The sequence below is a fragment of the Neofelis nebulosa genome, chromosome 5 (assembly GCF_028018385.1).
Source record: "Neofelis nebulosa isolate mNeoNeb1 chromosome 5, mNeoNeb1.pri, whole genome shotgun sequence".
In the NCBI taxonomy this organism is placed as follows: domain Eukaryota; kingdom Metazoa; phylum Chordata; class Mammalia; order Carnivora; family Felidae; genus Neofelis; species Neofelis nebulosa.
The window spans coordinates 100,853,705-100,868,181 of NC_080786.1; the positions used below are offsets into that span (position 1 = coordinate 100,853,705).

Here is a 14,477-nt window from a genome sequence, read left to right on the forward strand (position 1 = left end):
CCATCCCTCTCTACTCTGTTCCGTGACGCTGTAGCGGGGACTCTGCAAAAGGCTTCTCTCCTTTGCCACCTGGCTTCCAACTAGGCTCTGTCAATAGGGGGCGCTACAGGCAGCTAGAAGCCTGGAGGAGGAAGAATAGGCTTTCCCGTGTGTTTCGTTTCCTCTTCCTGGGAGTGTCATGCCCCCGCAACGACGGCTCTTCCCACCCCCTCATGCAGCTCTACTTTGTCCCCGTAGCTGAGTCGAACCCTGTTAGCAGTTTTCCCAACTTCCACTTCATTGCACCTCCCTCAAGGATACCGGCCTCGGCTGTCGACTGTCCGGTACCCTTTCCTCGATGGTCTGGACCCCCTCCTCGACCCCGCGAATACCTGCCTCTGAACTCAAGAGACACCAACACCAGCCTGGCGCTCCATTCCTCAGAAGTCTGAATTTCAGGCCACAGACCCCTCCTCCACACTGTAAATTGTCATCATTCTGGCGGCTTTCCCTTGTCCCCCTAGACCTACGGGTGGTGGTTGCTTCCTGCGTGTACTGCCTACATAATACCTTACAGTTTTATTTTCACCTTTTGAGTTAGCTAGCTAACACCTTTATCCTGAGTTAGCAGTTTGTCACATTAAATTCTCTGTTTAAATACTATATCTGTCTCTCCTCTGACGGGACCCTGAGTCAGGGTCCCTGACTCATATAACTAGTATTACAACACAGCCTCAGGAGAGATAAGACTGGAGTATCCTACCAGATATTTTTCAAGGTGACTTTTTTCAATTAGCAAAGACTTACTTTGTTCTGGAATGACCTCAAAAAACGCCCGGATTCCTGATAGCCTCCGTATCTGAGGAGACTTAAATGCCACCAGCATGAGATTATTTGTGGAAACAAAGGACATTATCATTCTTGTGGGTTCACAAATTCTGAAACCAGATAACAGAACAAAAGTACATGAATAGTAGGTTATTGAAGAGTGAGCCTCCCTCCACCACTAATCCCACACGTTTCCTGGGCCATCTACACAGTTCTTGTTAGGCAGACTCGGCCAGTCAGAGCTTCGTCAATTAGTGGCCACAGGGCACGATGGAGGGGAGCCGATAAAGGTATGGAAACTTTTGTCTAGTAACTACCAAAGAATTTTCCTGATGGCTGTCAAAGGACCCTCCTTGAGAACAAACAAGGCATAAACAGCCATTTAAATGGCTGCAGTCATGAGCTCTGTTCTAAGGAAAACCGGACTGAGAACTCAGCTCCGTCACTTAACTGGCTGAAAGATTCTCCAGCAACTAATCTTCATAAATGCCAGGTCCCCTATGGTGAAACGGTGGTAATGACTATAGGACATCCCTCATAGCCTTTCGGTAAGGATTAAATGAGATAATAGCAAAGTATGTCTGGAAGGGTGAAAAGAAGCAGTAACAATGACTGAGGAATGGGAGCCAGTGACAAACTTACTTGTCACTGTGTACCATTTACGCTGTTGAAATTTTTAACATGCAAAATATAAATTCCAAAATATAAACTCATACATACATACATATATACATAAAACACTGCTCTATACCTACATAAGCACTATTTTACCACAGTAAAAACAGCACATTGTGAATAAAGTATAAGTATCATTATTAAGATATTAAGCACTCAAAAAGATGTCTGCTAGTAAATAAAAAAATATTAGCATATGTATATGTACATATGTGTGCAATTACATATCTATATATGAACGAAAATATTTGCAAAAACATAACAGGCATTTGTTCTGGGTAATGAGATTGTGAAATATTGACATTGTTTTCTCTGATTGACCTCACTTTCACAGTGAACATTGTGTTCTCTTTCTAATAAGGGAGAAAATTTTTGTTTTACTCATGGTATGCAATCCTCATAGAGTATTTAATTCTCACACTCTAATGAGAGCGATTGCATAAAAGTAAAATTAAACAAAAAAATTATATTTCAGAAATATTTCAAGAAGTGGCTGAAGTTCCTGCTACACTGATTTTCACTCTGGTAGGCTAACAAGTAAAAAGCAAGCATTGTGTCTGACAGGCTCTGGCTAATACACGAGATGCTAAGTAAGGCGTGGGTCCGTCTTTGATCTCATGTGCGCACGCAAAAGTTTTTTCCCTTTGTTTCTAAGGGAAACACAATACTGCCAGTTTTTTCCCTCGCGACCTGAGTACCTATACAAGACGGTGCTCCGGAGTGGCATGAGGGAGTCGTAAATGGTCAAGGAGTCGGTGACACAATTGTCAGCTTCAATCTGGACGGACTCTATCGAGAGACGAATCAGGTAGCCCACCACGGCCACCAGCTTGAAGTGGCACGTCAGCCTCCCTGAGGTTGCAGAAATCTCCAGAGGGTAGCGGAGAGACAGATGATCTGCATAGAAGTACTGAGAGCAGCCTTTGTCTGTGGAGACAGCACTTTGTTTTGTTCCGTTTTAGAAATGACTTTTCTAGACATCTTTAAAGAGTGAGGAGCAAAGAGTTCCTCTGGAGGACATCTGCTGTTTTTGCCAGCCCAGAGTCCGTTCCCCCTTCTTCTGGTAATAGCACCAGGATTTTACTTTGAGAAACTGTCTATACCCTGATTGTGTGGTTTGGTTGGGGTTAAACTCACTTCTATGTCCAGAGATGGGCGCATGACCCAGACTGGCCAATCAGAGTAAAGGAAGCTGGTGCATGAATGGGCTTGCCAGCCAATCTGAGACAGTAAATTCGGCACCAGGACTTCTGCAAAAACTGTCGGGAAAGTTATTGGGGGGGGGGGGGGAGGTGGAGAGGGGTTGTTCTACCATTGCTGCTACTAATATATTATAAGCTTGGATCTATTGATGCCATTTATGACACTGCATTAGAAGAATACATTTGATGAAGCTTCAGCAAGGAAAAGCAGAGATGTGGAGTCCTGATGAGATTTTATTTTAGAACCTGGCCCCAAACAGGCCTGAAGCCAGCACATTCTCCACCCCTGTCCCAGGTAGAAGAGCCAATCAAGTTTCTTCAGTGCTTAAGCCAGTTTGAGTGTATTTCTATCACTGGTAACTGAAAGAGGACTAACAAATACCACCATATGAAAAAGAAAACTATAGCCAAAAAGGATACTAATTTGGAGGCAGTGTAGGAGAAGCTATGCGTCATAATTTACCAGCTCCTATGGTTGAAGAGTAATCTGACCGAAGCCCAGCTGCATTGAAAAAACACACGGAAAAGAAACTGTCAGTTCCAGTATATCATTTTGTTAGAATTATACTCAGTAAAAATGCTTTTCAGTCCTGGGGCACCTGGGTGGCTCAGTCAGTTGAGCGACCAACTTCGGCTCAGGTCATGATCTCACAGGTTGTGAGTTGAAGCCCCGCATGGGGCTCTGTGCTGACAGCTCAGAGCCTGGAGTCTGCTTCGGATTCTGTCTCCCACTCTCTCTGCCCCTCCCCCACTCATGCTCTCTGTCTCTCTCTGTCTCAGAAATAAATAAACATAATATATATATATGATTTTTATTATATATATATATATATATATATATATATATATATATATATAAATGATTTTCAGTCCTTAAAAGCAATTCATCATATCTGGGATTTGCTTTAAAATAATCCAGTGAGGGTAGGGGAAGTTGTTTATGTATTTTGAGAGCAAGGGGGATGGCCATGAGTTGATAGTTGTTGAAGCCGAGTAAAGGGTATATTTATATTTTTATATTATATATAATGTTATATATATATATATATATATATATAGAGAGAGAGAGAGAGAGAGAGAGAGAGAGAGAATTTAAATCAAGAGAGAAAGTTGCATAATTTGGGAGTCACACAATTAAAGTATTTTACTGGGCCAATCAAATGATGACATTCACATTCTGGCAGGGCTATTCAACAGGTCATTGTGGAACATTGGGCAGCATTACATAAATAACATAGGTGCAGTTCTGTCTGGACAAGGGAAAAGACAAGATAAACCTCAGCAAGATTTTTTTTTCTCCAAGACTTGGAGCCTTAGTTTGAAGATTCATGAAATTGAATTAAATATAGGGAAGGGTACACTTCAATAAATTCAGTTTCATATATATTTTGAAATTTTGAGTATTCTATTGTCCAATCATTGTATTTAGTAACTTCCTGTATCAGTGTCCTCAGCTAACCCTGTTTTACTGGGATTGTGGAAGAGAATACTTCATTATAATATTGACTATGTTAATGGAAATATCAGGAGTGCTATAGGAAGGAATGCATAAAGGGGAATTACCCAACAATCACCATTTAGTACCACAGAGTCCATATCTACAGCCAGGCCCTGCAAGCTCCCCACAGAGGTTCGGTTTATGATACTTGTCTGGATGGAGTCCTTCAAAATGGCAGCCACACAGTCCTCACAGAAGATATGGCCCTTGGCATGTGGCATGACAAACACAATCCAAAAGTGGACAAGGAGGCCACCTTTGTTGTTGCTGCTACAGAAAAAAATAAAAATAAAAAATAAAAATAAAAAGGGATATTTATGTATCTCTCTTAGGACTTTCATAGAAAGACAATCACCCAACTGATAGAGTCAAGGGGAGGCCAGTAAGGATATCCTTCAACTTCTAAAATTCGTTCTTGAAGAAGTCATTGATTCCTATTGAGGGGATTGGTAAGAGAAAGCATAATACTGTGTGTCTTCCTGTGTTGGGTTCACATCTAAAACCATTTGTGTATAGTTGCATCTCCATGGAGAATATACTATTTTTATGAATATCAACCAGTATTCACTATTATTACAAATAAAAACAATTATAGTTTTTGATACTTCACCATGTACAAACACATTGCTAAATTCTGCTTTATCCTACTGAATCTTATGAGCAAGGTCCTATTACTCCAGTTTTACAGATAAGGGAATCAAGATCAACTATAACTCAAAATCATATAGCTAGTAAGTAGTAAATCCAGGAATCGAGCCCAACTTGGTATTTAGCCAAACTCTGGAGCAAGAGCTTCTGAGTACACAACTATTGTCATGTTTTATGAAAAACAAACCTTAAGTGTTCTACAGTAAATAACATGGGAAATAGAAAGTAAACAAATAGATTTATTCTAAGCTTCTTAGTGCTTTTGGTATGTCAAAGTGGATTGTGCCTCTCTGCAGGTGGGGGCAGGTGGGATACAGTACATAAAACATAATTTAAAAAAGAAGTTTTAGTAACATAATTAAAAATTAATACAATAAATTTTAATAAAAATTATTTGAGTTTGAGATCCCTTTTTTCTTAGAAAATCCCTAATGACCAGTTTTTTACTTAACATATTTTGAGAAAGACTAGACTGTGTTTTATTTTTACCCCACCCAATGGTAGCCATGTTTGTGGCCGTCTTGCCCAGTGGTATTAAGACGGGGAGAGGCGGGGTGCCCAGGATCCCAGCTATGGGGAGAGGGCAGGCTTTGGTAGATGAAGAGAAAAACTCAGCATGACAGCAGGGCAGAGTGGAGTCAGCAGTTGTGCTAAAAGAGTATTAACGCAAAGCCGCCCCCAAGAACTTACTTGAGAATGGTAAGAGCTTAGCTTTCACCTTTTCACAGCAGTAAACAGAAATCCCAAAGCAAGGGACATACATTACCTGACATCTGCAACAACAGACTGCTTGTAAAATTTAGAGAAGGCAGATGTTGTATAAACCAGGTTTACCTGAAAATGAAAAACCGAGGTGTCTGAAGTCTGTCAAATTTGGCTTTCACTCACAACACCTAGCACCCTGTAGGTCCAAGCCCTGACAGCCAGCAAGGAAAAGAGCTGGGTTCTAACGGAAGGCTAAAATCTTGGGTTGCTGCCATTCTGCTATCTGTGAAGAATAATCAGTTACCTATATCCATTCTTTGCTGTCTTTAGACACCCTGATCAAGCTTAACTTCTGTATTCTGCCTACTCCAAAGGTTAATTTTTTCCATAATTAATAAATCAAACTCCTTTAAGTACATTTAGAAAGGATTTGATCCAACCTCTTTTCTAACAATGCACAGCATGGAAAATTTATATTCTTAAGGGCACATTGCTCTAGTAGCCACTAGGGGGCAGGTGGCGCCCACGGCCAGGTTCACCACCCCCCCCTCCAACTCTGCAGTCTCTAGGGAAACACCCAGCTCTTTTAAAAGGCGCCACGGTTGGATCCCAAGGAAAGCTACTTCAATTCACCTTCTTTGCCCTTTCTTAGCTTTCTAAAGCCAAGCTGAGTCTGTGCCAAATCTCCTCCTATATTCCCCTTCTTTGCCCTTTCTTAGCTTTCTAAAGCCAAGCTGAGTCTGTGCCAAATCTCCTCCTATATTCCCCTTCCTTCCTAAATGGCAAAATCACCCATCTAATTGCGAAGTTTAAAGTCACCATGCAACACAGAATACATTACCTAAACCTGCCAAGCACTCAGGTTTTTCTCTTTCCTTTCTTTCTTTCTTTCTTTCTTTCTTTCTTTCTTTCTTTCTTTCTTTCTTTCTTTCCTTCCTTCCCTCCTGCCTGCCTGCCTTCTTTCCCTCTATAACAGTAAAAAATAGGGTAAAATAGGCAGAGAGGGAAAGGATAGGACCTGAGGTCCTGGGTGGGGAAAAACACATATTTTAGAACAATGCTGGGAGTGTCTGACCACAGCAAACCCCCTCAGGCATAAGTTCCTCTTAAGAATGTAACAGAGACCACCTACGCCCCCCAGATTTCTCTCAGGAATTTGACAAAAGACCTGACTAAAAATTAGTAGACCATAAAACCTACGACCCACAAGGAATGATGTGGCCTTAGACCATCCCTCATACAATGGAAACAAACCAATCAGGAATGGACAACCCAGCACCTAGAGTTATCCAGCCAATAAAGGTAAAACTTGAGAAGGAACAAGGGGGAAGGGAAGGAGGGGAGGGAGGGACCAGAACCTTATAAAACAAGGACAGCTTGCCTCTTGTCAGCAGGCAATTCACTTTTCAGTGTCCCCTCTCTGCAGAGAGAGCTTTCGTACTACTCTTCGTAATCTTATACTCTAATAAACTTTTGCCTGCTGCTCACTTTGTGTCCGTCTCTTCATTCTTTGAAGCAGTGAGACAACGAATCCCAGTTATTGAGGTAAAAAATCCTGCAACACTTCTTTCCTTCCTTCCTTCCTTTTTTCCTTCCTTCCTTTTTTCCTTCCTTCCTTCCTTCCTTCCTTCTCTCTCTCTCTCTCTCTCTCTCTCTCTCTCTCTCTCTCTTTCTTTCTCTGTAAAGTGATCAGAGTGCTTATCAAGAATCTTTGGGGTAATTTGAGGAATAATTGATACAATTTAAAGGTAAAGTATTTACCCACATACCCCGTATATAGAAGGCCTTCTTCAGTAGATAAGGGCCACTGTGCCCACTGTTGTCTTTGCTTGCTCTCCCACAACCCTTCCCCAGTCTACACCACAGCGTGCCTGTCAAGGCAGTGTGGGCCCACCGTGTAGGCCACCCTCTCCATTACTGTGCAGATACAAATTGGCAGAAGCTTTCTAGTTCGTAATATGTACCAAGAGCCATGAATAGATCTTTTTATTTTAGGAGATCTGCTAAGGAAGTAATCATAGATCGACACAATCCATGTAGCAGTTCTGTATGGCATTATCCAGAGTAACAAAAATGGAAGACAAATATCCAATAAAAGGGGATTGGCTAACTTTGTAGCTATTAAAATTTGTGTTTTTTAAGAATATTTTCTTACATAGAAACATGCAACCTAATGTTAAGAGGAAAAATCTACTATAAAACTATCTGCAAATATTCCAATATCATGCTCTCTTTTATGTCTATGTGGCCCAGAATAAAAAGGGGTTCTATCTTGGGAGATGATGTTAAAGAAAATTTTAACATTCCTTTTCATAATTTTCTGAATTTAAAAAATGTTAGTGGTTAAATACGTATCAGTTCTATAATGAGAAAGCTTTTTTGTTTTTTAAGTAAAGAGATTCCACTGCGGTGAGGTTGAGATAGATGTGTACAGCTCACAAAATTAATCAGCATGCGTAACTTTAGTTCTGGGAGGCATTTTAAAGATCACCTGATGTAATTCCTTTATTTTACAGATGGGAAACCCTAGAGCTCAGAGAGCCACTTGTTTTTACGCTCAGCGATAAATAATATAAATAAGTTACCAAATAAATTAGCAACTCTGTCAAATAAGCAATTATAGCCAAGATGAGCTAAATCCCAAGTTTGCCTCTGACTTCTTCCATCCACCCTGCTCACCTGTGACACTTGTGAGCCCTCCACCCCGGCCCCTCATCCCCTGCCCCACTATCCCAGGCCTCCCACACCAACCTCCCCACCCCCCCTCAGCTCACCACTTGCTGCACAGTCCGCGCCATGGACAGAAATTCCCTGGACTCCTTCTGTCGATATTCAGGAAGAAACTCAATGTTGGTAATGCGAAACATCCCAACAAAGTAAAAAGCATCTTTGCTTTCTGTCTTACCTGTAAGACAGGAGAGAAAGCAAGTAGAGGGCTTTCCCCTCTGTGTGGCAATGAGGCATTGTCTGATCTGTGTCAGTATCAGGCCCCTAAAATGTTTTATTAGGTGCCTACTTACGTGACTGCTTCACAACCTGTGAAGCTCTAAATGTAGTTAATAACGTCACTTCCATCAGCAGTAAGTCACCATATCTCCTAGGATAGTCTGTTCTCTCCTGGCAAATACTTATGAGACAGATTCAAAGATTAAAGATCTGCCTCTTTGACTTTATACTTGCCCTAGAGTCGCTACCAGGCCAAGAAGAGTGTATGCAGTTTTCATGGATCCTTAGTCTGTAGAAGGTAAGGAGGTAAGAAATGGATACTGTCAAGCTCTGAGGTGAAGTGAGCATAGCGGGACAAGTGGGAAGGGCCCCCCAGCTGACCTTCACTGAGCTCCTGGGGGCTCATCCCTATCTGACTTGTGTAGCTGCGGCACAGGGTGCTGGGCTGGTCTTCAGCTCTGTGCAATGCATGAGAATTCATCCTTCCTGTGAACCACAAAGCAGGGTTCTCAGCCCAGCGTCGGGTCACTCCTGCTCAAATGCATTGCCCAGTGTGGACAGTGGGTTTGGGCATCCAGCCTGCCCAGAACGATTGACAATGTGGGAAGAACACTGTTGTATCTGAGTTGCTTTAGAGAGACCGAGAATAGCCTGGGGGATGGTGGGGGTTGGGGGGGAGTGAGGAGCTCTTCTTTCTGCCTTTTCTTTTTGTTACCAAGGTCAGGTCTTCCTCCTAGTTGGCACCATCCCCCAGGCTCCCATGGCCATGGTACATTTCTCTCCTGTGACACATGTCCCCACTGTGTCATAACTTCTGTCCTTTAAGAGTAACAGTAACTTCTTTTTGTCCCTCCGCCCCTTATGTAGCTTTGAAGCTCAATAAATGTTTGTGGGAAGGAAAAGAGAGAGGGTGGAAGAGGAAGAAAGGGAGAGGATACTGTCTCCTAGAACAATGCCCAGCACATGGAAACGTTACAGAAGCGATGACTGAATTAGGAAGAAGGAGTGCCTTTGTGAGTAATCCAAAGCCACCCTGGGAGCCATCCAGGGCCACATTAGCCCCATGCAGTGGAGTGAGGCTGTGGGGACGTGGAGAAGGGGCCCAGGGGAAGAAGGCCTGAGCGGATGTCCTAGATTTGTTCTTTCAAGGTATGTGACCTTGGATGGATCACCTTGACTCGCTAGCCTCACATAGAAAGCAATAACTGTTTTCATGCCTGATTTGAACAAGGAAGTGCTTCGTAGATTTTTGTTGTTGTTGTTGCAGACTCATTAAAATTTGAGTGAAAGCCAGGCTTTCTATATATATATAGAAGCTCGCACATTCTTCTTATAATGGTGTTATCCAGACTCAAGCATCAGGAGAACAACAATACAAGCAAGATCAATTTAGCCTCGAACTAGATTACATTTACCAAACTCTTTAGCACAGCCCAACATACAACACCCTGCATGGTCACAGCATTGCTGTTTGTTGAACAATTTTCATTTGTTCATACCAGTTTCTCATTCCTCAGACTGGTCTGTCTTCCTGAGATGTACTTCTCTGATTTTTAACACAGCCACCAAAGTGCTTCTACAGAGTGACATTCCAGAACTTTATACAAAAATGCTAAGGCAATGTGAGTGTATAGATTGAGGGCCAGCAGAGAACTGATGGAAAATAAGTTGGTTCGTTGTGGGTTGGGGTCGTGTGTGTTTTGTGTTTGTCTTGATTGCCCATTGACTCGACTTCCTTCACTAGTCTTTAAGCTCCTAGAAGACAGAGATTCTCTCTTCTCTACCACTGTGTTTCCATGCCTATCACGGGACCCAGCTCACAGTGGGCACGCTCAAGATACGAGAGAAATGAATTTTGAATAACCAGTTCATAAAGCCTCTCTGGACTCTATGCCCAGGCAGGTTAGATGCCTCTTTTCTGTGACTGCAAAGTAATTGCTTAAGCATAAAACAAAACAAAGCGAAAAACAACCAATTCAATTCACACCCCCTCTGCAGCACTGAACTGTGGGTTTTCTGAAAGTAGAAAATGCATCTGTGAGTTTTGTTTTGTTTTGTTTGCATCTGTGAGCTTTTTGAAGGTAGGAGATATATCTTGCATTGATGTCTTGATGCAATGATATTGATTGATGCAATTGATATGATTGATGCAATGATATGTCTTGCATTGATGTCTTGATGTCTTACATTGTGGCACGCAAATTATAAGTAATTGATTTGTATATATGTAAGTGATCTGAACTATTCAATACAATATTCATTAATTCTTTACCTGTAAAACTTGCTTCACAACTCAAGTTTTAATATCCTTGAGGGTACACATATCTTGTATCAAACATATTAACATGTATGGGGTTGGAAGCTTAGCGTAAGTCAACATGTGCTGTAGTTACTGCATGGATAAGTACTCTTTAAGTACCAGCTTAGTTACAACTCCTGTCCAAGAGGATCAATCAGCTGGACAAGAACATAACCTATATGATCGACAGAAACATAAAAACAGTGGAGTGAAATGCGCATGAGGAAAAGGATGCTCTGGGAGCTGGGAATGTGAGGTTGCCTAGAAACAAGCAGTGGGTGGAATGAGGAAATGAAACAACTTAGAATTCCATTCATTTCTTAAAGCTAAACATGCATTCCATTTCTGAACTAGTCCAAAGCTCCCGAGCATCCTTCTCAGCTCTTGTCCTTCTACCCCCCATCTCTGCTCCTCTGCTCCTCTGCTCCCCTGTGGGAAGCAAGCAGTGGTAACAAAAGTAAAAGTGGGAGAGACAATGCTGCTTTCTTCCACCTTAAAACCTCAACAGTTTTGGGAGCGGCTATGGGCCTGGGAACTTGGGAAATTCTATCAGACACACCCAAGGGTAGATTGGGCCTACACCACGGACACTGGCCCCACAGGACAAACCCTAACCCCAAAGGAACACAGGATTTCACTCACTGATGTAGAGCCACAGAAGCGTCCAGGCTGTGACTGCTAGGATGAATAGAAATACTGTGAAGATAATGATTTTGTTCTGGACATTCCAGAAGGGAGCTTTCTTCTTGGGTTGCTTCTTCGGTTTGGCTTTGCCGATGGGTTTTTGAGGTCGAGGTGCTCGTCTACCTGGCAACTTCCCTTGGGCACTGACCACCTGAACTGAGATATTGGATATCTTTAAAAAAAAAAAAAAGAGAGAGAGAGAGAGAGAGATTAGTTTAGAGCACATTTGGAACCACCCAGTCAGGAGAATATTTGTGCTAAAAGGCCACATATATCAGTCAAATCATTTATGTAAGTGTAATAAATGGACTCACATTAAATAGTGCAGTTAAGATCAGAAAAATCAGACATTACATGAACTCCATTGAAGGAGTTCCCAGATCCTCTCAAATCTCCAGTTGTGCTAAGTAGGTGCTGTAGAGAATGGGCCTCAATGTCATGGTGGGTAGACCAGAGGGCCCAAAGGTCAGGAGGTTAGGATTCTATGAGGGTCATTTCATGTGTACACAGCACAACTGTGAGAGTATGTGTGTTTCACATGTTTGTATTACATTGCTTTTGTCCCACCATCAATTTCCTCTGGCTGAGGCAGGAAAATAAGAACATAAGTCACTTCCTGATAGAAACAAATTGATTTCTTACTTAGGGACTTCCTGACTGGGTGTTAGAAAGAAAAAGTTAAGGATGATGTTGCTGTGGTTCGTGCAGGGCTGTGGGATAGAAACCAGTTCCTTCCATGCATGTGCTTTTACCACAGTCAATGAACTGACCAGGGACTCAGTCTCTCAAAGGCAAATGAAAGAATTATTTGAAAATAAAGAGTGAAATAGGGCTCCTGGGTGTCTTAGTTGGATAAGCATTTGACTCTTGATTTCGGTTCAGGGCACGATCTCAGAACAGGTCATGATCTCCCAGTTCTTGAGATGGAAACTGAGTGGGGTGCTGACAGCATTGAGCTTGCTTAGGATTCTCTCTTTCTCTCCCTCTGTCTCTGCCCCTCCCCTGGATCGAGTGTGCTCGCTCTCTCTCTCAAAATAAATGAATAAACTTAAAAAAATAAAGAATGAAATAAAGGACTCGGAAAATTATTGGTATTAGGTGATGTGCAAAGTGTTATGTGCAAGAGGAAAAATGCATTATTCAACTGTTCCCCTCCTCTTTTTTATTTCTCCGCTACCCTCTGTCATCTGATGCTGTGAATTCTTTAATAATGTATGCAAGAGTTTAGCTTCTTTGAAGGACAGATTTATACATGTCAGGTAACTAAACTCCAGTGATGAAATAATTTTTAACCACACATTCTTTTAAAGGCAATGACCTAGAACACCAATTCCAAAGAAATCATTTCTTTTTCGAGTTTTCTGAAGAGCTCCCATTCTCTCTTACTCTCCTTCACTCTTCCCTTCAAAGTTCATGCCTTCCAGTCTTTAACCCTACCAATTAATGGGATAATATGTAGCCAAGTACATTCTGAATTATTCATGGCCCCCTTATTCTTTTTACCAAACACCCTTGTCAACCCCTGGAGTGAAATGTAGCTTATATCCCTCCTGGTGAAATTGAACTAGATCAGACCTCGTTGGATGTGATGTCCTGCAGGCATGAAAATGGTGTTTCTAAAGAGAAAAATGTTCTATTGCAGTATGAGTTGACTATAATGTCCCACTACTTTCAAATATTCCACCAAAGAAGTACAAAAGAGACACAGAAATGCCGGCACATGTAGAGCTGACAAGGCCAAGGTTGGGTCTTTAAGCGCAGGAGCACATTATAGGCAGTCTCAGTTAGCACTGATTAAATTTTAAAATGGAATTTGTGTAGAGATCAGTACAATTTCCCTGGAGTTTTAGAAAAACAGTTGCAAATCAATTGCCAAGTACAGCACTTTGAAAGGAGCTCACGTTGGTAAAATCCATTAAGTACTATAAGAAGATAAAGTATGTTTTGCTCTCTTTATTTTTACAAAGTAACATGGTCTCATTTTACTAACAAGGTCAGCAAAAATGGCATTCAAGTAAGAGAGAAGGCTTCCCACACCGTACTTACATTCACATCGGCAGGTTTGGATGAAACATCAGTGTTTTCTTTATCCATGGTTAGATTTTCTACGTGTGAGCATCCAGAGGTGTCTCAAAGCCAGTTTCCATCCCCTTACATTCTCACTTAAGAATTGGTAGCTGCGTTCAAGCTAGCTTTCAGAGGGAAGGAATCAATTTACCTCTACCGGGTTCAGTTCAGAAACCGAAGCTGCCTCATTGCTATATAGGGAGTGTTAAAGGGACCTGGCAGTCAGCTGGGCACCCCAACCAACAAATTTCTTAATGTAACTGTATAAGTCAGGCCCTCGGAACCGAGCCTCAAGGCAAGGTTGCCTCACAAGGACACAGTCCAACAATCTGAAGATATTTACAAGTCATTAAAATGTTGCCTCCTGGCTATAAAATAAATAACAGAGATGAAAAGTTAAATCAGGTTGAACAAAATTGGGGGGGGGGGGGATGCCTGGGTGGCTTAGTTGGTTGAGCATCTGACTTTGGTTCAGCTCATAATCCCAAGGTTGTGGGATTGAGCCTAGTGTCGATTCTCTTGCTCTCTCCCTCTGCCCCTCTCTCCCACTGGCACACACACACACTGTCTCTCTCTAAAATAAAAATTAAAAGAAAAGAAAAGAAAAATTTCTAATTTACATCTTCCAAAGAATACTAAGATTGTTAATTTGCATCTTCTAAAGAATACGAAGAAATCTAACTTATAACTCTCAGCTCGGCTTTGAAATCTTACCATTCCTATTTCTCTTGCTCAGATCCAAGATGGTTCCCGAAGCCTGACTTTCCAATTCTGCTCTTGACTGTACAGCTATAGGCTCTGAAAATCCCCATTCAAGAGGAATTTTTCCTTTTTTCTCCCCCGGCTGGCAGTCCTCAGTAAACCTGGGCGTTTTCGGTTGAAAATCCTCTCACTGCTGTCCCCCATTCTTGTATGCCAACCTGAATTAGGTTCAAGGGCGGGAAGA

General features: G+C 41.9%; 1 protein-coding gene across 1 annotated transcript in view; it reads right to left on the reverse strand.

Annotated features, from left to right (window-relative positions):
* The window catches only part of TMPRSS7 (transmembrane serine protease 7), a 36,387-nt gene extending 27,425 nt beyond the window's left edge, over positions 1–8,962 (reverse strand). Inside the window, exons 1-7 of the mRNA XM_058732529.1 lie at positions 8,803–8,962; positions 8,310–8,440; positions 5,597–5,664; positions 4,259–4,452; positions 3,148–3,186; positions 2,181–2,409; positions 787–917 (exon numbers count right to left, since the gene is read on the reverse strand). Coding sequence (XP_058588512.1) covers positions 787–917; positions 2,181–2,409; positions 3,148–3,186; positions 4,259–4,452; positions 5,597–5,664; positions 8,310–8,440; positions 8,803–8,962 — 952 coding nt within the window. The remainder of the gene's footprint in view (positions 1–786; positions 918–2,180; positions 2,410–3,147; positions 3,187–4,258; positions 4,453–5,596; positions 5,665–8,309; positions 8,441–8,802) is intronic.
* Positions 8,963–14,477: the final 5,515 nt, after the last annotated feature.